At 42.6% G+C, this 25759-nt stretch overlaps 1 protein-coding gene across 11 annotated transcripts in view; it reads left to right on the top strand.

Annotated features, from left to right (window-relative positions):
- Window positions 1–25759, top strand: part of LOC121536964 (mitogen-activated protein kinase kinase kinase kinase 4) — an 80112-nt gene that overhangs the window by 17822 nt on the left and 36531 nt on the right. For all 11 annotated transcript variants that reach the window (XM_041844640.2, XM_041844638.2, XM_041844642.2 and 8 more), the window contains exon 3: window positions 16733–16789. In XM_041844640.2, coding sequence (XP_041700574.1) covers window positions 16733–16789 — 57 coding nt within the window. The remainder of the gene's footprint in view (window positions 1–16732; window positions 16790–25759) is intronic.

Here is a 25759-nt window from a genome sequence, read left to right as displayed (position 1 = left end):
GTGCCTGTCAATTTGTGGAAAAATCACCCTGATTTAACTCTTTAGTATTATCCCAGTTTACCTATTTGCTTATGGTCTTGCCTATGCCTAGCGAACAGTTTTTTAAATTATGAAAAAAAAAAAATTCAATTTTATTTGGAACGGCAAGCCAGACAAAATTAAATGGGCCTATTTATATAATGAATATGTCAGGCCGATGTGTATGCTGTGAGCGAAGTCAAGCGCAAGACACCGAGTTACTGGCAGACGAACTTTACTTGCACAGTAATCAAAATACAAACAAAACCTCCAAACAGGGAGGAACAAAATACGCATACACCCGAACACTGCCGACCTCACGGAAAAAAAATCACACACAATAACCAATGAGAGACAGGGGGTTATAAAGGGAATACAATGTAACATAATGGGAAACAGGTGAAAACAATCAAGACAAACTAGACAAACACCGAAACATCGATCGGTGGCAGCTAGTACTCCGGGGATACAAAAGTTTCAGTCATACAAAAGTTATACTTAAATCCGAACTGGTTCTCTAGCAAATTAGTAAGATTGTCTCACCCAATGTTCAAGAATGGCCTTTTTCCCATTATTCAGATTACAACAACTCACTTTCAGTTATTTGAAAAGGAAATCATCTCCCAGATATCACTATTTCTAAAACAAGCCATAGAAAGTTGGTTGCAATTTCAATTTAATCCTCCAGAAACGACAGAACAAATAATGCAACAAATATTGTGGTTCAACTCAAATATACTAATTGACAAAAAACCTTTTTTTTTTGACAAAATGTTTAAAAAATGTATAATCTTTGTAAATGATATCATCGGTAGGACTGGTAGAGTTATGCATGCAGCTAACAAAAACATATGGAAATGTCTGCTCTACCCAAAATTACAACCAAATAATTGCAGCCTTACCGCAAAAATGGAAGAGGAAAGTGGAAGGAGGAGAAAGTAAGGAACTTGTCTGTCGGCCTTGCATTAAAGAACATAATTGGTTAAGGAAAACTGTGATAAATAAAAAAGTATATCAATTTCATTTAAGGACCAATGGTTTGCATGCCGTCCCATATAGATTGCAAAATAGTTGGGAAGAGATCTTTGACGTACCGATCCCATGGCATATTGTTTATGAACTGATACGCAAAACGACACCGGATTCAAAACTTAGAATCTTTCAATTTAAATTATTATATAAAATTCTTGCTACCAATAGAATGTTATTTATATGGGGGATACAATCTTCCAAACTCTGCAGATTTTGCTGCGAAGAGACAGAATCATTAGATCATTTGTTTTGGTACTGTCCATTTGTAGCTTGTTTTTGGACACAGGTCCAGGAATGGCTAAAGGATTGCAATATTTACCTGGAGCTAACCCTGCAGATAGCACTACTGGGTGATCTGAAATGTCATAGTCAATCGATCAATAACATAATAATACTATTAGCAAAATGTTTATTTTCAATTCACAATCTGTAGAAACAATGACATAAGAAAGGTTCAGAACTTTTGTAAGACATCACAGTACAGTTGAAATATATACAGTGGGGAAAAAAAGTATTTAGTCAGCCACCAATTGTGCAAGTTCTCCCACTTAAAAAGATGAGAGAGGCCTGTAATTTTCATCATAGGTACACGTCAACTATGACAGATAAAATGAGGAGAAAAAATCCAGAAAATCACATTGTAGGATTTTTTATGAGTTTATTTGCAAATTATGGTGGAAAATAAGCATTTGGTCAATAACAAAAGTTTCTCAATACTTTGTTATATACCTTTGTTCGCAATGACACAGGTCAAACGTTTTCTGTAAGTCTTCACAATGTTTTCACACACTGTTGCTGGTATTTTGGCCCATTCCTCCATGCAGATATCCTCTAGAGCAGTGATGTTTTGGGGCTGTCACTGGGCAACACGGACTTTCAACTCCCTCCAAAGATTTTCTATGGGGTTGAGATCTGGAGACTGGCTAGGCCACTCCAGGACCTTGAAATGCTTCTTACGAAGCCACTCCTTCGTTGCCCGGGCGGTGTGTTTGGGATCATTGTCATGCTGAAAGACCCAGCCACGTTTCATCTTCAATGATGGAAGGAGGTTTTCACTCAAAATCTGACGATACATGGCCCCATTCATTCTTTCCTTTACACGGATCAGTCGTCCTGGTCCCTTTGCAGAAAAACAGCCCCAAAGCATGATGTTTCCACCCCCATGCTTCACAGTAGGTATGGTGTTCTTTGGATGCAACTCAGCATTCTTTGTCCTCCAAACACGACGAGTTGAGTTTTTACCAAAAAGTTATATTTTGGTTTCATCTGACCATATGACATTCTCCCAATCCTCTTCTGGATCATCCAAATGCACTCTAGCAAACTTCAGACGGGCCTAGACATGTACTGTCTTAAGCAGGGGGACACGTCTGGCACTGCAGGATTTGAGTCCCTGGCGGCGTAGTGTGTTACTGATGGTAGGCTTTGTTACTTTGGTCCCAGCTCTCTGCAGGTCATTCACTAGGTCCCCCTGTGTGGTTCTGGGATTTTTGCTCACCGTTCTTGTGATCATTTTGACCCCACGGGGTGAGATCTTGGTGGAGCCCCAGATCTAGGGAGATTATCAGTGGTCTTGTATGTCTTCCATTTCCTAATAATTGCTCCCACAGTTGATTTCTTCAAACCAAGCTGCTTACCTATTGCAGATTCAGTCTTCCCAGCCTGGTGCAGATCTACAATTTTGTTTCTGGTGTCCTTTGACAGCTCTTTGGTCTTGGCCATAGTGGAGTTTGGAGTGTGACTGTTTGAGGTTCTGGACAGGTGTCTTTTATACTGATAACAAGTTCAAACAGGTGCCATTAATACAGGTAACGAGTGGAGGACAGAGGAGCCTCTTAAAGAAGAAGTTACAGGTCTGTGAGAGCCAGAATTCTTGCTTGTTTGTAGGTGACCAAATACTTATTTTCCACCATAATTTGCAAATAAATTCATAAAAAATCCTACAATGTGATTTTCTGGATTTTTTTCTTCTCAATTTGTCTGTCATAGTTGACGTGTACCTATGATGAAAATTACAGGCCTCTCTCATCTTTTTAAGTGGGAGAACTTGCACAATTGGTGGCTGACTAAATACTGTTTTTCCCCACTGTAGTTAGTGCTCTGGACTATGGATCTGATTTGCATCTAGCTAGCCACTTTAGCACCTACAGTTGAAGTCGGAAGTCTACATACACCTTAGCCAAATACATTTCAACTCAGTTTTTCACAATTCCTGACATTTAATCCCAGTAAAATGTCCCTGTCTTAGGTCAGTTAGGATCACCACTTTATTTTAAGAATGTGAAATGTCAGAATAAAAGTAGAGTGATTTATTTAAGCTTTTATTTATTTAATCACATTCCCAGTGGGTCAGAATTTTACATACACTCAATTAGTATTTGGTAACATTGCCTTTAAATTGTTTAACTTGGGTCAAACGTTTTGGGTAGCCTTCCACAAGCTTCCCACAGTAAGTTGGGTGAATTTTGGCCCATTCCTCCTGACAGAGCTGGTGTAACTGAATCAGGTTTGTAGGCCTCCTTGCTCGCAAACAGTTTTTCAGTTCTGCCCACATATTTTCTATAGGATTGAGGTCAGGGCTTTGTGATGGCCTCTCCAATACCTTGACTTTGTTGTCCTTAAGCCATTTTGCCACAACTTTGGAAGTATGCTTGGGGTCATTGTCTATTTGGAAGACCCATTTGTGACCAAGCTTTAACTTCCTGACTGATGTTTTGAGATGTTGCTTCAATATATCCACATACTTTTCCTTCCTCATGATGCCATCTATTTTGTGAAGTGCACCAGTCCCTCCTGCAGCAAAGCACCCCCACAGCATGATGCTGCCACCCCCGTGCTTCACGGTTGGGATGGTGTTCTTCGGCTTGCAAGCAACCCCCTTTTTCCTCCAAACATAACGCTGGTCATTATGGGCAAACGGTTCTATTTTTGTTTCATCAGACCAGAGGACGTTTCTCAAAAAAGTACGATCTTTGTCCCCATGTGCAGTTGCAAATCGTAGTCTGGCTTTTTTATGGCGGTTTTGGAGCAGTGGCTTCTTCCTTGCTGAGTGGCCTTTCAGGTTATGTTGATATAGGACTCGTTTTACTGTGGATATAGATACTTTTGTACCTGTTTCCTCCAGCATCTTCACAAGGTCCTTTGCTGTTGTTCTGGGATTGAGTTGCACTTTTCGCACCAAAGTACGTTCATCTCTAAAAGACAGAACGCATCTCTTTCCTGAGCGGTATGATGGCTGCGAGGTCCCATGGTGTTTATACTTGCGTACTATTGTTTGTACAGATGAACGTGGTACCTTCAGGCGTTTGGAAATTGCTCCCAAGGATGAACCAGACTTATGGAGGTCTACAATTTATTTTCTGAGGTCTTGTTAGATTGCTTTTGATTTTCCCATGATGTCAAGCAAAGAGGCACTGAGTTTGAAGGTAGGCCTTGAAATACATCCACAGGTACACCTCAAATTGACTCAAATGATGTCAATTAGCCTATCAGAAGCTTCTAAAGCCATGACATCATTTTCTGGAATTTTCCAAGCTGTTTAAAGGCACAGTCAACTTAGTGTATTTAAACTTCTGACCCACTGGAATTATGATACAGTGAATTATAAGTGAAATCATCTGTCTGTAAACAATTGTTGGAAAAATGACTTGTGTCATGCACAAAGTAGAGGTCCTAACCGACTTGCCAAAACTATAGTTTGTTAACAAGAAATTTGTGGAGTAAACTTCCGACTTCAGCTGTATCTTCCTCAGCCTCCAAATCCTCATTGTTTTGTTTCCCAGTGTTAATATAAGAAAGCTTTCCTTTGAGCCCATTTGTTTTATGAATTCTCTCTGATTCGTATCTCTGTAATTCACTCATCCCAGATACACACTCTGAATGAGTCTATGAAATAAAATCATAAACATTCCCCATCTCTCTCTCTGGATGAGGTGGATCTGACAGGGCGAAGCGGCGCTCCAGACGATAGCGCTCTGTATTAACATGAATAATAGTGTTGGACATCGCGGTAATCCTCCTGTGTGCTCAGGGCTTCACCAGGCTTTATTCAAGGGCTCAGGCCTGGCCCAGGGGGACAGGGGGGACTGGGGGGGGGGAGAGAGACCAGCATTGCCCATGCCTCTCCAGCTTCACCCTTCTGGCTGTTTTCACTGGTGATCCTCCTGCTTCAAAAGAGGAATGTGAGGAGGAGATGGGTGGATGATTGGGAATGCATAGCGCAGCTGCAGTCTTTTCCTAGATTTTTGCTGCTGATGGCTGGTAGATGGTTGAAGCAATGTTTCCCTATAAGGTTCTAGGTAGGACAAATAGGAAAGCAAAGCAGCAACCAGGGCCTCTTGGCCTAACATATTCACTGGGTTGAAGATACCAGTCATGCCTTCGGAAACCAAAGCAGCCATTTTGCTCCATCATGTACAGTCAGCCAGTTTGTGAACTCACTATGTTGTACTGTATCATTTAAAGCCGCTGCAAAATGGATGTCCGTTTCCCTGTCTCCAAATGGTCTTATGTTTAGATTTGAAGGTGTTTAGAATGTGTCTCTGCGGCACGTCTGGTGGAAGCGTGGTGATTTATTTCACACTATCCAGAGTGCTGATTTTGGAACACAGTAGCATCAGCCCCTCTGTGGGAGTGGAACAGCAGTACTAAGAGATTCCTATCTCTTTACAGGCCAGCCAATACTCCTCCTGGCATGTTGCAGCTGCACTGCAGTGATCAATAGAGGTTTAGCCTTGACCAGGAGGATTCCCACACCCCTCCTTGCCTCTCTCTCTCTCGCGCGCGTGCTCAACCCCCCCGCCCCCAGAGCAGGGCTGTTTTCTTGGCCTGCTTACACAGAGCTCCCTGTTCAAACACCCAAGACACAGCAGACCAGACCAGATCACTCTCTGCATCTCAAAGCATGGCTGGAAGAGCAAGTAGCATCTCTCCATCTAAAACCACCTCCATTTCAAAGCAACATTCTATTGCTTCGCCACATCCCTGTTTTCATCACCAGGGCCATTCAGCAGTTCACCACACACCTCTCCCTCTCCCTCAATGGAGAGTGTTAGTGGTGTATTCCCCTGAGTCTCTTGCATATGACTCTACATCACAGGCCTTTTACAGACTGGTGCTGCACTAAAGTGCAGGGGGGTTGCATGTGTTTGTGCGTAAATCAAATCAAATCAAAGTATTGGTCACATACAGATGTTATCGCAGGTGCAGCGAAATGCTTGTGTTTCTAGCTCTAGCAGTGTAGCAATGTTTGTCTGCACTGAGCAAATTTCAGGTCTGCTGAGCGCAAACTTCAACGTTGTGAAAATTCTGTGCAACTTCCAGCGCGCATTTACTGTGAACACTGAGGCTGTACCTGCTTTAAGTTAGTTTTAACAGTGACCATGTAGGCTATTTTGGCTATTTAATCATAATGTAGGCCTACCAGAGTGGCCTACCATCAAAAACAATGGAGGAAATTCATCCCATAACATTTAAACTTGGAAATAGCTGTTCTATCATTCAGCCTACAGTAGCAGCCAATGTGTGGTGTTCAATGTAGGCCTACATTCCATGGAACTTTTTGAAAAAAACATGCAGGGCTTGACATTAACCTGTTTATCCACTTGTCCTTCAGACAAGGAGGTGACTAAAAATGTTGTGTTGTTTGATGCAAGAAACACTAAAAATAAAATGCATTATTATTCCCATACCATTATTACAGAGTATCAGACAAATTATGTTACCCTCTGCCTATTGGCTACTTAGCTTATTCAAGCCTGTCTCAAAATCGGTCCCCTATTGCTGACTACAAATTATATTTAACTGGGCGAATAACTCACTAACTAGCAAAGGATATGAACAAAATGTGCACACGTGGCTACACGCAGCTCTCGCTTTAATCTCAAAACAAGCGTATCTACTCAGAACCGCTCATGCTGTAAACACAGTCCAGTTCAAAGTAAATGGCACAGATCCATATATGGCAATGGTCTATTTGCATATAGGCCTACCGCAGCTCTGATTTGTTTATGCCACACCAGGCTGAGTAGTGTGTCAATGCAATAGAATCCTACTCCGATGTGTTCTGCCTACAACAAAATATCTTGTTTTGTTTCGGTATGTTGCATTGAAAGTGGCTACAGTAAAGGGAAACGTTGATAGTGTTAACAGAGAGAACTCTAGAACAGTGGTCACCAACCTTTTCTGAGTCAAGATCACTTTCTGAGTCAGAATGGAAGCCGAGATCTACCGCTCCTATTTTTTTTTTTTAACATGACTTAAAAACGTAAGCCTGTGTAACATTAACCAATTAAAAACAGTACTGTAGCAATGAGGTTTGTGCAGTAAGCTTTGGCTTGAATTGCCCTGCCAATAGATTGTTGTTCATGCCATTAAAAATATATATATATTTCAACATTTGAGGTAGGCTATATGATCACACCGGTAATAGAGCTGTTGTTGTATTACTTGTGAGGTATAGCTGAGTGAGCATACATTTAAATAATTTGCTTTTTTATTTTTATTTTACTGGGCTGATGGTGCCTGCATCTTTTGGTCAGTCTCAGCGGTGGGAGAGAGCAGCAGACTTGAGGGTCCACCTCTCAACAGCCCTCCGCTCTCCCTTTCCTCCACTGACACTGACCAAAAAGGGTCTTCCAGCTGATGGCGAAACTCGAGTCGCACCGCATTATTTCTGCCTCATGCACAAATTCATGTTGTTACTCCTATGAACAGAGAAAGTGAAATATTCCTCTATTAAAAAAGCTGCAAGCCGCTAATAATAACAACAATGCAAGCCTATAGATACACTTTCCTACTCATTCATTACTGCTGCAGTGCTTGTTGTAGCACTGAGTGGAAATAGGAAGAACGCACATTTTATGGCTTATAAAAGTGTTGAATACATTAACAATGTCTACACTGTATTTCTGATCAATTTGATGTTATTGTAATAGACAAAAAAATTGCCTTTCTTTCGAAAATAAGGACATTTCTAAGTGAGCCCAAACTTTTGAACGGTAGTGTAAATCTGTCATGGCTCAAAGTGGAGGAGATATTGACTTCATCACTACTTGTTTTTGTAAGAAGTGTTGACATGCTGAATGCACCGAGGTGTCTGTTTAAACTAGCACACAGCTCGGACACCCATGCATACGCCACAAGACATGCCACAAAAGGTCTCTTCACAATCCCCAAGTCATGAACAGACTATGGGAGGCGCACAATACTACATAGAGCCATGGCTACATGGAACTCTATTCCACATCAGGTAACTGACACAAGCAGTAGAATCAGATTTTAAAAAAGACACAAATATTGACTGACCTTCATGTCTTAAAGTAATGATTGACTGTCGTTTCTCTTTGCTTATTTGAGCTGTTCTTGCCATAATATGGACTTGGTCTTTTACCAAATAGGGCTATCTTCTGTATACCACCCCTACCTTGTCACAACACAACTGATTGGCTCAAACGCAGTAAGAAATAAAGAAATTCCACAAATTAACTTTTAACAAGGCACACCTGTTAATTGAAATGCATTCCAGGTGACTACCTCATGAAGCTGGTTGAGAGAATGCAAAGCTGTCATCAAGGCAAAGGGTGGCTATTTGAAGAATCTCAAATATAAAACATATTTTGATTTCTTTAACACTTTTTCGGTTACTACATGATTCCATATGTGTTATTTCATAGTTTTGATGTCTTCTATTATTCTACAATGTATAAAATAGTAAAAATAAAGAAAAACCCTTGAATGAGTAGGTGTGTCCAAACTTTTGACTGGTACTATATATTTGAAGTGTACGTTTCCATGTAAGAAAAGCAACCAAACCATATGGTGGGCTAATTCATACCACTGCTTCCCAGTAAGAAAGGGTTGTGGAGATGGTGGAAGAGAATAGAGATTGGTTGGGTTCTGTTATCTGGAATGCAGTGCTTCTACATTAATTCCTCCTCTGCTCTGGTCCTCTTGTCTCTTCTCTCCCTCCTTAGTGTGTTTGTGGGAGTGGGCTGAAGTGGTCTACAGCTGCTGTATGTCACCCCAGTGTGTGTGAATGTGTGTGTGCGCGCGCACTGTAGCTCATACGTGGGTGGTTATAACATCACATTCCAAAAATCACCCTGTGATGAATTGTTATCTCTGCTAACTCAATGATGAACATAATTAACGTAAGTATCGTGACATGCATTATTGTTTCGATCAATAAAGCCTTATTGTAGACGCATTAGCATGTTACCGCTGTTGGGCCTAATAATACTAGAGATTCTATGGTCAGCTGTATACTTGCTGAGAGAGAGAGTATGAGGCAGTCTTAGGAAGCTGCATGGACAGTTAACTCTTAGTTTGTATGTGTATTTATGCCTCCAGCTTTTGGGACAAGGGGTGCTTTATTGCAACCCTCTGGGCTTGGGGGATGGGACAAGGGGTCCAGGTGCATGCGCCACTAAATGGGTCTAGGTTTTTGGCCACTAGAGGACTCCATACAACTCCATGGCCAGGACATAGGTTTGGTTAGGTTAAAATTATAAAACAATATTAATGTGACTTGGATTTAAACGATAAGCGCCTAGACTGGTACAAGAAATATGGTGGAAGGAAACTCTCTTGCCCACGTTTACACCAATCCAATGCTTTTTAAACTTTAGTAGTAGATGTAAGAAGAATCAAGTACCTTTATCTGACAGAAAGACCTAATGAAGTCATGGCACATTTGACATGTTATGTTTGTGTAATATTAAACATGTATCACTGACTAACCCCTTCAAATAGGATTAATAAAAACAAAAACAGCAATACAACACTTCTTCACAAATCTGTCAGTTCACAGCCAACCAGCTTGTGTGTGTTTTCTGTTCAACCAAACAAGATTTTCTGGTTTATCTTCAAGAAGACTCTGCGTTCCAGAGAGGTGGTCATTCGGTTTGCCAAGCCTGATGACAGGCTGAATATTCTCTCCACGAACGCTGGGGATGCAGGGGAAGAAACCAGATCCAGTGCCACAGGGCACAGCTTTGGATAAACAGCTATCCTTGCCTTGCAGAACTGGAGCGGTGACTCTGTAAACATACCCCCCCTTTACCTCTTCCAGGTATTTCCGCAGCTCACACGGGGCACTTAATGCCCTGCCAGGTTGATCCTCTGGCTGGACAGTGACCGCAGACACAATCTTCGATGTGAGGAAGCTATATTTCTGAAGAACTGTGGTCAAGATGCTTGCTGGATTCAACGTGCTGGCATCTTGCCTGGGGTCCTGCTGCTCCACTGCTATTTGCTGAAGTACAAAATACTCTGCTTCCCTCATCAGTGGCGCCATCTCTGTTGAGACACACTTGGGTCCATCAGGCAAGCTGCTGCAGGGGTTGGATCGAAGTTGACTGCCAGAGGATTCAGTATGCATGCAAAGCGCTCATGCAGTGACTTCAGGAGGACCTGTGCCAACTGTTTTACAACCCTAGTTGACTGCAAGTGTGCCTCAAGGTTGAGAAGGCAAGGCACCGCGACTGGCTGTCAGTTTGAAGTTGGTCGGTGTGGATTGCGAACTGCTCCAGCAACTTCATAAGCTGCTCTAGCTTGGCCCAGTCGTACTCTGTGCTCGCCCTTGGATTTTCTTCTCTGTTAGTTACTGATAGCTAGTGATAGTGATGCACAAGCTAGGCATATTTGAAACATCGGCATTTACTGGCAGCATTTACCTGCCAGATTCAGAAGCTAGAAAACCCCATTAGAAAAAAAGCTAAACCCCATTAGATTTTTGCCCAAAGTTTAGAAGAAATTTACTAAAACTAAACATAATTTATGATCTATTTTATTTTACTATATATTTTTTCCCTTTTTTTTTCGGTTATCGTTTACTATAATAACCTTGACACACAGACAGTCATGGATTTTGTTTTTGCATGTTTGCATAATGTATACGTGTGCGAGAGCCTTCACGTGTGTGTGTGTGCGTGCTGGTCCAGGATGACTCTACTCCCCTGGTATTTCCTCAGGGAAGTGGCTCTCTGGTCTCCAACTAATCTGGCTTTCATCTCCCTCAGACACAAGACGACACACTTCCTATACTCTACTGCCTTTTTAACTTTGAACTCTTTTTCAGTTTTCTGGTTTGGTGTGTTCTGTACTTGATAACACTGCTTTTGCGTTCTGTTGCATTCTTTGTCTGTATTGATTTCCTCCTATTGTGTGTTAGCTTCTGTGTGTGTTTCTTGTAGTTCCACTCCAAATCTAATAGGCATGTTCTAGTTGTCATCATCTCTGACATCATTGCCTCCATGACTTTTAACGTCACTATCGTTATCGTCATCATCAGTAGCAGCACTGTCATCATTGCCATTATGACTACACTTATTTTCCATTTGTTCACCTTAATGTCCCTTTCCTCTACTCTGGTGGACAAACTGCTGCCCCCCTCTCTCCACTGCTCACAGTCAAAACAAACACCCCTCCCATCCCCCCTCTCTGCCTCGAGTCAAACACAACAAGAGAAATCCAAAATGGTCCAAGAACACGCATAGGTCCTCCTCTCACAGCATCCGTACTAACTAGTCCCAGTCAGTCCTGGACTGTCACGATTATTTACTCCATTTGTTGCTATTTGTAGAAAAAGAGGTGAGGTAAGATAGTTGGGGATGGGGGATGGGTTTTGGTTTGGGGGGTCGACCAGACAGGAAGCCAAATTGTGCTCTGGTCCTTTAATGAGGACTCCAGATTAACCCTGTGTGCTGGCGTCAGACGGCAGAGGGCAGATTCTCATAAGTATTATCTTATGAACTGAAGGGGTTTGGTCTACATGGTCCTAGAAGGCTTCATTACGATATCTCCTTCCCTTGGTGATTACTGATAGGTGAGGAAATGATGTTAGACTGAATAGGCAATAAGCACGGGGTATGTGAGCGTGTGCTTTATGTGTTGTATGTGTGTGTGTCTTGAGTGTATGGTGTTCGCCCAGAGTGAAAGAGCCCAGTGGTCAACCTCCATCAGGTTCCATTAAACGGAAGCATCCATCTTCCTCCAGCATGTGTGGCCATTACACCAGCTCTGCTGAGTCATCAATTACCCCCTGACACACACAGGCCTGTTTCCATTACAGTCCACAGAAAGCAACACAGCACACTGTTAAGAGTTAGAGCGACTGATGGGACTGGAGTGGCCTCAATGATAGAAGCCATTTACTGGTCTTCAGCCAAGCCTTCTCACACTGTAATGGTCTTTGAAGGTAATAACATTGCTGTTAGATGACCATTCTGCATTATTGTTGAAAGACCATTTCAAGGAATGAACATCATATGAATAGTATAGGAATTATAAACCTGCAATTTAGTTTTATGTAGGTACCGATATGTAACGGTGATGGGACTTTTCCTGTTATGCTTACAGGCTGCTCTTTGTGTTGTACCTATGTGTGTTTGTGTGTGAATGTGGACTGGTGAGACATTCTTTAAACCCCACAGTCATTAGACAGATCACCAGATTAGATTACTCCCTCTCCCAGACAGAATCCCTCAGGACCACAGCTGCCCTATGCCCTGCCTGGCATTAAACAGGGAAATAGGTAGTCCAGTTCTGTTTTGATGGGGTTGTGAGGGTTTGTGAGTGTGTGGTTCATTTATGGGGCCTGGCTGAGATTTCTGGTCTGGTGTATTCCTGGGCAGCCAAGGGTGGGGTGTTAAAGTCTGTCTAGTAGCTGGCAGTGTCCTCATGGGGTGCTGTGCGGTCCTGTGTTGCTGCCGCCTTGTTGAGTTCCCTGCCCTCAGTGGGGTGTCTTTGTCAGTGCCTGAGTCATTTTAAATACGTGTCTTGTGCGACTCAGGCAGGGTTGCCAAGCCCTGAGGATGGGGACACACACACTAGACCTGTCACTCCTCTCCTTCTTTCCTTCAACCTTCTCTCCTCCCTCTCGTTAAAAACCGTGGTAGGACACGTTGTCATGGTGACTGTTCCATGCAGGGCACTGAAAAGACTAAGCATTCTGGTAGAAGGACTGGCGCTGGGAAATAAGCCCCAAACTCAGCACTATGGCCCATACAACTGATCTGTCATGACTCTGGGATTCTCTGTCCTTTCATTCTCCATCTCTCTCTCTTATACAGTTGAAGTCGGAAGTTTACATACACTTAGGTTGGAGTCATTAAAACTTGTTTTTCAACCACTCCACAAATTTCTTGATAACAAACTACAGTATAGTTTTCGCAAGTCGGTTAGGACATCTACTTTGTGCATGACACAAGTCATTTTTCCAACAATTGTTTACAGACAGATTATTTCACTTATAATTCACTGTATCACAATTCCAGTGGCTCAGAAGTTTACATACACTAAGTTGACTGTGACTTTAAACAGCTTGGAAAATTCCAGAAAATGATGTCATGGCTATAGAAGATTCTGATAGGCTAATTGACATCATTTGAGTCAATTGGAGGTGTACAGTGAGGGGAAAAAAGTATTTGATCACCTGCTGATTTTGTACGTTTGCCCACTGACAAAGAAATGATCAGTCTATAATTTTTATGGTAGGTTTATTTGAACAGTGAGAGACAGAATAACAACAAAAAAATCCAGAAAAACACATGTCAAAAATGTTATAAATTGATTTGCATTTTAACGAGGGAAATAAGTATTTGACCCCCTCTCAATCAGAAAGATTTCTGGCTCCCAGGTGTCTTTTATACAGGTAACGAGCTGAGATTAGGAGCACACTCTTAAAGGGAGTGCTCCTAATCTCAGTTTGTTACCTGTATAAAAGACACCTGTCCTACACAAGGCTGGAATGGGCTACAAGACCATCGCCAAGCAGCTTGGTGAGAAGGTGACAACAGTTGGTGCGATTATTCGCAAATGGAAGAAACACAAAATAACTGTCAATCTCCCTCGGCCTGGGGCTCCATGCAAGATCTCACCTCGTGGAGTTGCAATGATCATGAGAACGGTGAGGAATCAGCCCAGAACTACACGGGAGGATCTTGTCAATGATCTCTAGGCAGCTGGGACCATAGTCACCAAGAAAACAATTGGTAACACACTACGCCGTGAAGGACTGAAATCCTGCAGCGCCCGCAAGGTCCTCCTGCTCAAGAAAGCACATATACATGCCCGTCTGAAGTTTGCCAATGAACATCTGAATGATTCAGAGGAGAACTGGGTGAAAGTGTTGTGGTCAGATGAGACCAAAATGGAGCTCTTTGGCATCAACTCAACTCGCCGTGTTTGGAGGAGGAGGAATGCTGCCTATGACCCCAAGAACACCATCCCCACCGTCAAACATGGAGGTGGAAACATTATGGTTTGGGGGTGTTTTTCTGCTAAGGGGACAGGACAACTTCACCGCATCAAAGGGACGATGGACGGGGCCATGTACCGTCAAATCTTGGGTGAGAACCTCCTTCCCTCAGCCAGGGCATTGAACATGGGTCGTGGATGGGTATTCCAGCATGACAATGACCCGGCCACGGCCACGGCAACAAAGGAATGGCTCAAGAAGTAGCACATTAAGGTCCTGGAGTGGCCTAGCCAGTCTCCAGCTCCCTCCACAGATTTTCTATGGGATTAAGGTCTGAAGGTTCGAGTTGCCAAACGTCAGCCTCGAAACTTTAATGACTTGGAGAAGATCTGCAAAGAGGAGAGGAACATAATCCCTCCTGAGATGTGTGCAAACCTGGTGGCCAACTACAAGAAACATCTGATCTCTGATTGCCAACAAGGGTTTTGCCACCAAGTACTAAGTCATGTTTTGCAGAGGGGTCAAAGACTTATTTCTCTCACTGTTCAAATAAACCTACCATTAAAATTATAGACTGATCATTTCTTTGTCAGTGGGCAAACGTACAATATCAGCAGGGGATCAAATACTTTTTCCCCTCACTGTACCTGTGGATGTATTTCAAGGCCTACCTTCAAACTCAGTGCCTCATTGCTTGACATCATGAGAAAGTCAAAAGAAATCAGCCAAGACCTCAGAAAATAAATTGTAGACCTCCATAAGTCTGGTTCATCCTTGGGAGCAATTTCCAAACGCCTGAAGGTACCACGTTCATCTGTACAAACAATAGTACGCAAGTATAAACACCATGGGACCTCGCAGCCATCATACTGCTCAGGAAGGAGATGCGTTCTGTCTTTTAGAGATGAACGTACTTTGGTGCGAAAAGTGCAACTCGATCCCAGAACAACAGCAAAGGACCTTGTGAAGATGCTGGATAAAAACGGGTACAAAAGTATCTATATCCACAGTAAAACGAGTCCTATATCAACATAACCTGAAAGGCCACTCAGCAAGGAAGAAGCCACTGCTCCAAAACCGCCATAAAAAAGCCAGACTACGGTTTGCAACTGCACATGGGGACAAAGATCGTACTTTTTTGAGAAACGTCCTCTGGTCTGATTAAACAAAAATAGAACCGTTTGCCCATAATGACCATCGTTATGTTTGGAGGAAAAAGGGGGGTTTGCAAGCCGACTAACACCATCCCAACCGTGAAGCACGGGGGTGGCAGCATCACGCTGTGGGGGTGCTTTGCTGCAGGAGGGACTGGTGCACTTCACAAAATAGATGGCATCATGAGGAAGGAAAATGATGTGGATATATTGAAGCAACATCTCAAAACATCAGTCAGGAAGTTAAAGCTTGGTCGCAAATGGGTCTTCCAAATGGACAATGACCCCCAGCATACTTCCAAAGTTGTGGCAAAATGGCTTAAGGACAACAAAGTCAAGGTATTGGAGAGGCCATCACAAAGCCCTGACCTCAATCCTATAGAAAATATGTGGGCAGAACTGAAAAAGCGTTTGCGAGCAAGGAGGCCTACACACCTGACTCAGTTACACCAGCTCTGTCAGGAGGAATGGGCCAAAATTCACCCAACTTATTGTGGGAAGCTTGTGGAAGGCTACCCAAAATGTTTGACCCAAGTTAAACAATTTAAAGGCAATGTTACCAAATACTAATTGAGTGTATGTAAACCTCTGACCCACTGGGAATGTGATGAAATAAATAAAAGCTGAAATAAATCATTCTCTCTACTATTATTCTGACATTTCAAATTTTTTAAATAAAGTGGTTATCCTAACTGACATAACACAGGTCTTACTAGGATTAAATGTAAGGAATTGTGAAAACTGAGTTTAAATGTATTTGGGAAAGGTGTATGTAAACTTCTGACTTCAACTGTATCTAGCTTACTGTATTCTGTTCAGCACTGATTCTGATTTGCAAGCAGGTTGTGAACCCATGTCTTTCTTTGCTCTAGTCATCCTTATAGTCTGCTCCTGCTCCCAGTCAGACCAACAAAGCCCTGTGACCCCCTCATTAACCCCCTCCCTTACTATTCCGCTACTTCCTCTGTTAACAGAAAATATGTCATTGAAGATTGCAGTGTTTAGAATGATTTACATGTTTCTGCTGAATAGAGAATAGCATGGGGCCGTAAAGATGGACAGGGTTTTTACTTACGAACCTGATATCTGCCGTTATAGTTTCAATGATTGTCATGTGCAGTGTCCACTCATGGTTAGGAATGAAGGAATCACCAGTACTGTGTCTGGGATCAAGCACTCAAGCTCTATCTGACTGAAACTACGTCACTTGTATACTTTGCATGTCAGGGCTGAAATTAAGTAATTCACTAATCTCTCTGTCTCTCTCTGTTTCTGTCTCTCTCTCGGTCTCTCGCTCTGTCTTTGTCTCTTTCTCTGTCTCTCTCTGCAGGGCCGACATGTCAAGACAGGACAACTGGCGGCCATCAAGGTCATGGACGTCACAGAGGTAAGCCTTCGCTTGATTGGGAGAGGTTTGTGTGTGATATAACAGAGAGCTGGTTTGACTGACAGTTTTACTTGGCAGTCTCCACACCTTTTAGTTGGTAGTCCTTTGGCTCCCACACATTCACTTCCATTCATTAGGAGTTCCATGTTGGTTCCCAGTGCTCATATGCTACTTCTGGTAATTTATGACATCACTGCCTAATCCTTCCTTGCACTCATTCTAGATTTTATATTCCCTCCAATAGGCTCATTTTCCTTTTTAAGATCCAAAGCAGTAGATAGTCAAATTGCATCCCAGACCTTGTGTCAAGACCAAATCAGGTAAGAAGCTGTGATCACAGAATAGTACTTGACTCAAGGTTCCAGCTATGTTTGATCATAAATACTCTATTGCCACCCACATTATAGCCCATGTAGATTTGGGACATATCCCAAGTTGATTTTTATTGCATCTGAGGCCCTAGATATGTCTTAAATAGAACCAAAACACAAATAGTTGGATAGTAGTAGTTGCCAAGATGAACCTCCACTGCCCCCCTGCTCTCTCTCCTTTCCCCAATTCCCCTAGTAAATATTTTCCCTCCTAAAATAGCTATAATATCAGGCTTATATGAATGTAGGGCTTCAACCTCCTTAGTGTTTTTCCTCTTCATGCCACAAAGCTGAGTTTGTGTTTGGCGCTGGATGGAGATGGTTTCAAGTAGCCCAGAGCAGCTTTAGGCAGAGTGATGAGAGCTCTGACGTTTTGTTAGTGACTGTGTAGCACATGGGGATGTGTGAAACGTACTCCTCAGCCAGAAGTGTCCCAACTTGCGCCAGCGAATAGCTAGCTTTTCACGTCTGCTAGCAAGCCAAAGGTCCAGAGTTCGCGCCAGGTATGGGCTGAATCGGGAGGAAGTGGTACTCGCTAAGCAAGCAGCGTGACGTTCTTTATAACTGCATATTCAGGGTTGCAAATGGCCCCTACGGATCCCCTGTCATGTGAAGTCACGCTGAGAGAGAGAGAGAGAGAGAGAGAGAGAGAGGTGAAAAACCCCTTCCTGTACTACCTATATGGGTCTTTCTATAAACTAGGGTACCAGTGAGTATTTCCTACACTGCACAACTTGTTATAGCTGTTGATATGTCATTCATGATAATAATCAGCCAATTTTTTCCATGCCATTATATTAAGATAAGGAGGGGGGGGTCATAGCTACATTGAGGGAAAAACGTATTTGATCCCCTGCTGATTTTGTATGTTTGCCCACTGACAAAGACATGATCAGTCTATAATTTTAATGGTAGGTTTATTTGAACAGTGAGAGACAGAATAACAACAAAAAAATCCAGAAAAACGCATGTCAAAAATGTTATAAAATCATTAGCATTTTAATGAGGGAAATAAGTATTTGACCCCTCTGCAAAACAAGACTTAGTACTTGGCGGCAAAACCCTTGATGGCAATCACAGAGGTCAGACGTTTCTTGTAGTTGGCCACCAGGTTTGCACACATCTCAGGAGGGATTTTGTCCCACTCCTCTTTGCAGATCTTCTCCAAGTCATTAAGGTTTCGAGGCTGACGTTTGGCAACTCGAACCTTCAGCTCCCTCCACAGGTTTTCTATGGGATTAAGGTCTGGAGACTGGCTAGGCCACTCCAGGACCTTAATGTGCTTATTCTTGAGCCACTCCTTTGTTGCCTTGGCCGTGTGTTTTGGGTCATTGTCATGCTGGAATACCCATCCACGACCCATTTTCAATGCCCTGGCTGAGGGAAGGAGGTTCTCACCCAAGATTTGACGGTACATGGCGCCGTCCATCGTCCCTTTGATGCAGTGAAGTTGTCCTGTACCCTTAGCAGAAAAACACCCCCAAAGCATAATGTCCATGTTTGACGGTGGGGATGGTGTTCTTGGGGTCATAGGCAGCATTACTCCTCCTCCAAACACGGCGAGTTGAGTTGATGCCAAAGAGCTCCATTTTGGTCTCATCTGACCACAACACTTTCACCCAGTTCTCCTCTGAATCATTCAGATGTTTATTGGCAAACTTCAGACGGGCCTGTATATGTGCTTTCTTGAGCAGGGGGACCTTGCGGGCGCTGCAGGATTTCAGTCCTTCACGGCGTAGTGTGTTACCAATTGCCTTTGACAAGATCCTCCCATGTAGTTCTGGGCTGATTCCTCACCGTTCTCATGATCATTGCAACTCCACGAGGTGAGATCTTGCATGGAGCCCCAGGCCGAGGGAGACTGACAGTTATTTTGCGAATAATCGCACCTACTGTTGTCACCTTCTCACCAAGCTGCTTGGCGATGGTCTTGTAGCCCATTCCAGCCTTGTGTAGGTCTACAATCTTGTCCCTGACATCCTTGGAGAGCTCTTTGGTCTTGGCCATGGTGGAGAGTTTGGAATCTGATTGATTGATTGATTGCTTCTGTGGACATGTGTCTTTTATACAGGTAACAAACTGAGATTAGGAGCACTCCCTTTAAGAGTGTGCTCCTAATCTCAGTTTGTTACCTGTATAAAAGACACCTGGGAGCCAGACATCTTTCTGATTGAGAGGGGGTCAAATACTTATTTCCCTCATTAAAATGCAAATCAATTTATAACATTTTTGACATGCGTTTTTCTGGATTTTATTGTTGTTATTCTGTCTCTCACTGTTTATAAATAAACCTACCATTAAAATTATAGACTGATAATTTCTTTGTCAGTGGGCAAACGTACAAAATCAGCAGGGGATCAAATACTTTTTTCCCTCACTGTATATTCAATAAAATTCACGAGTTGATTTAAAACCTATGTTTAACCCTTTATCATGGTTGGTGTCTTGATTTGTCCAAATACATGTGACAAACATTACTTTTCTGTCCTTGCATGTATGGCAGTGTAAAAAAAAGAAAAAGTATGGCAGTGTAAGTTATCGTTATATCATATATTAAGCATTAATCAGTTAAATTGAACTTGAACCCTGTAAAAATCCTGGATCTAGCTGTTGGACTGTTTTTTGTATAGAGATCTCAGAAATGCAGTGTAACTACGTAACATTTTGTGTCTTATGTTACAGGGGGAAAACTGTTTTCATGGGCAAACAAATCCAAAATTATGTGATTGCAAAATCTAATGCTTCTAACCGAAAGTCACCTTACCTTGATACTTTAAACCTAAATCGATACTGTCAATAAAGTGGTTCTTCAATAATTATGCATAATACTTGTTGGATGCGCATTTGGTGTCCAACTGATTTTAGTTACGTCGTAATATTTTTACATATCATCATCTGACCCAGGTAGGAATTTTCCGAATGACACTTGAACTTGAATTTGGAGCTCAGAAATTCAAGAACTGGAATAGGCCTACCTTGAAAATCTGACATTTCCTCAATTTGGTGCTTGAAAAATCCTTGTAATTATTGTAGCCATTTTATAAGTTCTCCTGCTCCCTTATAATTATCCGTGATTTAATTTTTTATCTGTTTTTGTGAGAGATGTGGCCACTTTCTTTTGTTTCCCGCCACTTCAATTGAAGGGTGTTGAAATACTCTGTTGCGGTAAGCATTTGATAATGGTGTTTTCCCGCTAATGGAACATTCGTGCTTATAACCTACTGCCATGTGTGCATTGCTGCACTTATAATGTGAAGAAATAGCCTAATAGTGTATCAACATTTTAAAGCTAAACGTTCTGATCTATTGAGTCAGCCACATTGCGTAAAAAAGTTTTCTTGATGCTAGTGGCTGTATTAATTTGGGCTCTATTGCATCCCACAACTGTCCCAGACTATGTTTGGAATATTTATTTCTCGCACAGAATAGAATAGGTATTTTGTTATATGGGGTATAGTAGATTGACATAGGCTAGTGCTTTTGCTGTTTGTTAGGCCTACTCATCTTGTTGGCTGACAAAGTTAATGTGGACAGTTCTTCCAATATCTTCAATATGCACCTCGGAATTGGATAAGGACGCGCGCAGTTGCGTCCCCGATGTGTCTGTCTTCACTTGTAGCCTGTGAGAAAGACCCGATCACGTGATGGAGAGCCATGTGAGTGAGAGGTGCTTCGGAGAGCGCAGCACTCTGTGCCAAGGGCAAAAGGCATGGATTTTTTTAGGGTGCATTACAGCCACACAAAGGGGATGCCGCCGTCAAATTCGAGGCATTATCATGTGCTTGTCAAATTGTGAATGAGAGACTGATAAAGTGTGTCCAGCCTGCGCAAAAAAACGAGTTACATGAATAACTCTGAATGAAACATATAGGAATACCTATTTATTTGTTAACCGCTCAACACAGAATAGCTGCATGTGCGCACTCCCTCAAATCTTTTGGAGAAAATATCCTTACTATTTTATTCAGCTTTGTTCAATTGTATTCTTTATACCATAAAATAATATAAAATAATGCCTCGGAATTCTAAGCAAATCGTGTCTGCTAAATTAACTAGTGTAGCCCACAGCCATTTGGCATAGCCAGATCAGGACCTAACATAAGGACAACTCAGAGTATGCTATTCTGTTCTTCTGAAATAGACTACATTTTCTTGATATCATGCTTTTTTAGACCTGTCTAAAATAAATAATGGATTTATTGTGAAGATGTAGGCTATATTACATGGATTTATTAGACTTTTTAAAATGTAGGTCTGCATCAGTGGCTTGTAGGCTATGTGTGGAAGCCAAGAGATGCTAAATGTGTTTACGTCAATTACCGTGAGACCGACAGTTATTTGCTTGACAATCACCGGCTGACGAAATTTCGTGACCGCCACAGCCCTAGGATGGGAACATATCCTTGTATTGTAAAGCAAGTACTTCTGCCCAAGCTCCCTACCATGTACAGTGGGGGGAAAAAGTATTTAGTCAGCCACCAATTGTGCAAGTTCTCCCACTTAAAAAGATGAGAGAGGCCTGTAATTTTCATCATAGGTACACGTCAACTATGACAGACAAAATTAGAATTTTTTTCTCCAGAAAATCACATTGTAGGATTTTTTATGAATTTATTTGCAAATTATGGTGGAAAATAAGTATTTGGTCAATAACAAAAGTTTCTCAATACTTTGTTATATACCCTTTGTTGGCAATGACACAGGTCAAACGTTTTCTGTAAGTCTTCACAAGGTTTTCACACACTGTTGCTGGTATTTTGGCCCATTCCTCCATGCAGATCTCCTCTAGAGCAGTGATGTTTTGGGGCTGTCGCTGGGCAACACGGACTTTCAACTCCCTCCAAAGATTTTCTATGGGGTTGAGATCTGGAGACTGGCTAGGCCACTCCAGGACCTTGAAATGCTTCTTACGAAGCCACTCCTTCAATGCCCGGGCGGTGTGTTTGGGATCATTGTCATGCTGAAAGACCCAGCCACGTTTCATCTTCAATGCCCTTGCTGATGGAAGGTTTTCATTCAAAATCTCACGATACATGGCCCCATTCATTCTTTCCTTTACACGGATCAGTTGTCTTGGTCCCTTTGCAGAAAAACAGCCCCAAAGCATGATGTTTCCACCCCCATGCTTCACAGTAGGTATGGTGTTCTTTGGATGCAACTCAGCATTCTTTGTCCTCCAAACACGACGAGTTGAGTTTTTACCAAAAAGTTATATTTTGGTTTCATCTGACCATATGACATTCTCCCAATCCTCTTCTGGATCATCCAAATGCACTCTAGCAAACTTCAGACGGGCCTGGACATGTACTGGCTTAAGCAGGGGACACGTCTGGCACTGCAGGATTTGAGTCCCTGGCAGCGTAGTGTGTTACTGATGGTAGGCTTTGTTACTTTGGTCCCAGCTCTCTGCAGGTCATTCACTAGGTCCCCCCGTGTGGTTCTGGGATTTTTGCTCACCGTTCTTGTGACCATTTTGACCCCACGGGGTGAGATCTTGCGTGGAGCCCCAGATCGAGGGAGATTATCAGTGGTCTTGTATGTCTTCCATTTCCTAATAATTGCTCCCACAGTTGATTTCTTCAAACCAAGCTGCTTACCTATTGCAGATTCAGTCTTCCCAGCCTGGTGCAGGTCTACAATTTTGTTTCTGGTGTCCTTTGACAGCTCTTTGGTCTTGGCCATAGTGGAGTTTGGAGTGTGACTGTTTGAGATTGTGGACAGGTGTTTTTTATACTGATAACAAGTTCAAACAGGTGCCATTAATACAAGTAACGAGTGGAGGACAGAGGAGCCTCTTAAAGAAGAAGTTACAGGTCTGTGAGAGCCAGAAATCTTGCTTGTTTGTAGGTGACCAAATACTTATTTTCCACCATAATTTGCAAATAAATTCATAAAAAATCCTACAATGTGAATTTCTGGATTTCTTTTTCTCAATTTGTCTGTCATAGTTGACGTGTACCTATGATGAAAATTACAGGCCTCTCTCATCTTTTTAAGTGGGAGAACTTGCACAATTGGTGGCTGACTAAATACTTTTTTCCCCTACTGTATGTGTGTTCCTGTGTATAGAACACATTACAGTAGAGCTACAGACAGTTCCAGTATAGTTTTAGCTTCACTCTACTCTACAGGCTCATCTCAGCATATGTGCTCTGACCCAGATACCACTTCCTGTTCTACATACAGCACAGAGAGATAGAGAGACGGGTAGATGGAGAGGGAGGGAGGGAGGGAGAAATAGAGAGAAAGAGAAGGGGAAGAGTTTTTCTTTCCTCCACTCAGAATGTTCATTTGAAGTGCAGTGGGATTATGGGAGGGTTTTAAATCGCTCAGCCACTCACCTCTCCTACCTGCTGCTCTCTCTCTCTCTCTCTCTCTCTCTCTCTCTCTCTCTCTCTCTCTCTCTCTCTCTCTCTCTCTCTCTCTCTCTCTCTCGCTCGCTTTCCCACCATCTTTCTTGATCCACTTCTCTCTGTCTTGCTCTCTTTCTCTCACTACCACTCCTCTCCCTGCCTCTCTGACTGTATAACTTCTAATCACATTAGGTGTACTAGAGCAGAGGACTGTAGTATCTAGGGTCCTGCTCCTCAAGCTAATCTAGCAGAGAGGCTGCTGTTGGAGGCTAATTCACTGGGATTCAATAGGAGTCAGAAGTTATTAGCAAAAGCCCTGATTCTGACAGTCTCTCCATCTTTCCTCTCGTTCTCTTGCGCTCTCTTTTTTCTCTCTCGTGCAGTTGCGTTCTCTTTCTCTCTCTTGTGCGCTGTCTCACTCTCTCAACTCCTCTCTTCTCACTCTCTTAGCTCACTCTCTTAGCTCAATATCTTTATTGTAGATAGTGAGATGATGGTGGGAGGTGCTAAAAAGGGTGGCTCATCACCCTTATTTTTTCCATTGTGTGTGATGTTATCTGTAAGATGCCCACCCTTTTTAACACCTCCCACCATCATTATCTTATATTATAATTATAATTTAGAATGATGAAAATGGAATCCGGACTATGAGAGAACTGGGGGATACGAGGGACAGAGCGAGAGAAGATGGGGTGATGGAGAGATGAGGTTGTGGAGAGTGCAGACTGAGAGAAGAATGGCGCTGGAATGTATAGCGGATGTTTTACAGGCTCCTGACCAGTTCTGCTATTTTGTGTTTTTTTACGCTGATCTTTACTTTTTTTGTAAATAATGTTTCCGCCATCTTTTCCTATGACCGAAAAGAGCTTCTGGACATCAGAACAGTGATCAATAGCCTCGAATTTGGATGAAGATGTCTATTTCAATGAGTCGGCGGAACAGAACATACTGCTCACCCCGAACCAGGCCCTAATCTGGAAGAGAAAGAGACGCCGATATAGAGACCGACGTGCGGGTACCCTGATGAAGCTACGGCGGAGAGTAAATAATCCGCCTTTACCCTCTGTTCTATTGGCGAATGTACAACAATCACTGGAGAACAAACTGGACGAGCTCTGTTCGAGACTATCCTATCAACAGGACTGTAATATCCTATGCGCAACTAGATGCGAAAAAACTCTAGACCACCTTTACTCCACACACAGAGACGCCTACAAAGCTCGCCCTCCATTTGGCAAATCTGACCATAACTCTATCCTCCTGATTCCTGCTTACAAGCAAAAACTCAAACAGGAGTACCAGTGACACGCTCACTACGGAAGTGGTCTGATGAAGCGGATGCTAAGCTACAGGAATAGAATATGTTCTGGGACTACCACATCAGTCACCGGCTTCATTAATAAGTGCCTTCACGACGTCGTCCCCTCAGTGACCGTACGTACATATCCCAACCAGAAGTCATGGATTACAGGCAACATCCACACTGAGCTAAAGGCTAGAGCTGCCACTTTCAAAGAGCGGGACACTAACCTGGACGCTTACAAGAAATCCCACTATGCCCTCCAATGAACCATCAAACAGGCAAAGCGTCAATACAGGACTAAGATCGAATCCTACTACACCGGCTCTGACGCTCGTCGGATGTGGCAGGGCTTGCAAACTATCACGGATTACAAAGGGAACCCCAGCCGCAAGTTGCCCAGTGACGCAAGGCCCTAAAGATTGTCAGACTCCAACCACCCAAGACATAGACCCTTCTCTCTGCAACCGCACAGCAAGCGGTACTGATGCACCAAGTCTGGAACCAAACAGGACCCTGAACAGCTTCTACCCCCAAGCCATAACATTGTTAAATAGTTAACCAAATAGCTACCCTGACTATCTGCATTGACCGTTTCTGCACTAACTTTTTTGACTCATCACATACGCTGTGATATGTACATCGAACCAGTACTGGTACTTCTTGTATATAGCCAAATTATCGTTACTCATTGTGTATCTATTATTACTTTTATTATTACGTGTTTTACTTTTCTATTATTTTTCTATTTTCTTTCTCTCTGCATTGTTGGGAAGGGCCCGTAAATACGCATTTCACTGTTAGTCCACACCTATTGTTTACGAAGCATGTTACTAATACAATTTGATTTGATGGAAAGTTGAGATGGAGGAAAGAGATCTCATAACTCCTTGCCTGAGCAGCTGTTACCCAGCCCCCCCACCCCCTCTTTCTGTCAGCTCTACTC

The sequence above is a fragment of the Coregonus clupeaformis genome, chromosome 23 (genome assembly GCF_020615455.1).
Source record: "Coregonus clupeaformis isolate EN_2021a chromosome 23, ASM2061545v1, whole genome shotgun sequence".
NCBI classification, from domain to species: domain Eukaryota; kingdom Metazoa; phylum Chordata; class Actinopteri; order Salmoniformes; family Salmonidae; genus Coregonus; species Coregonus clupeaformis.
The sequence above is the reverse complement of the archived record's forward strand: the minus strand, read 5'-3'. Positions and strand labels throughout refer to the sequence as shown.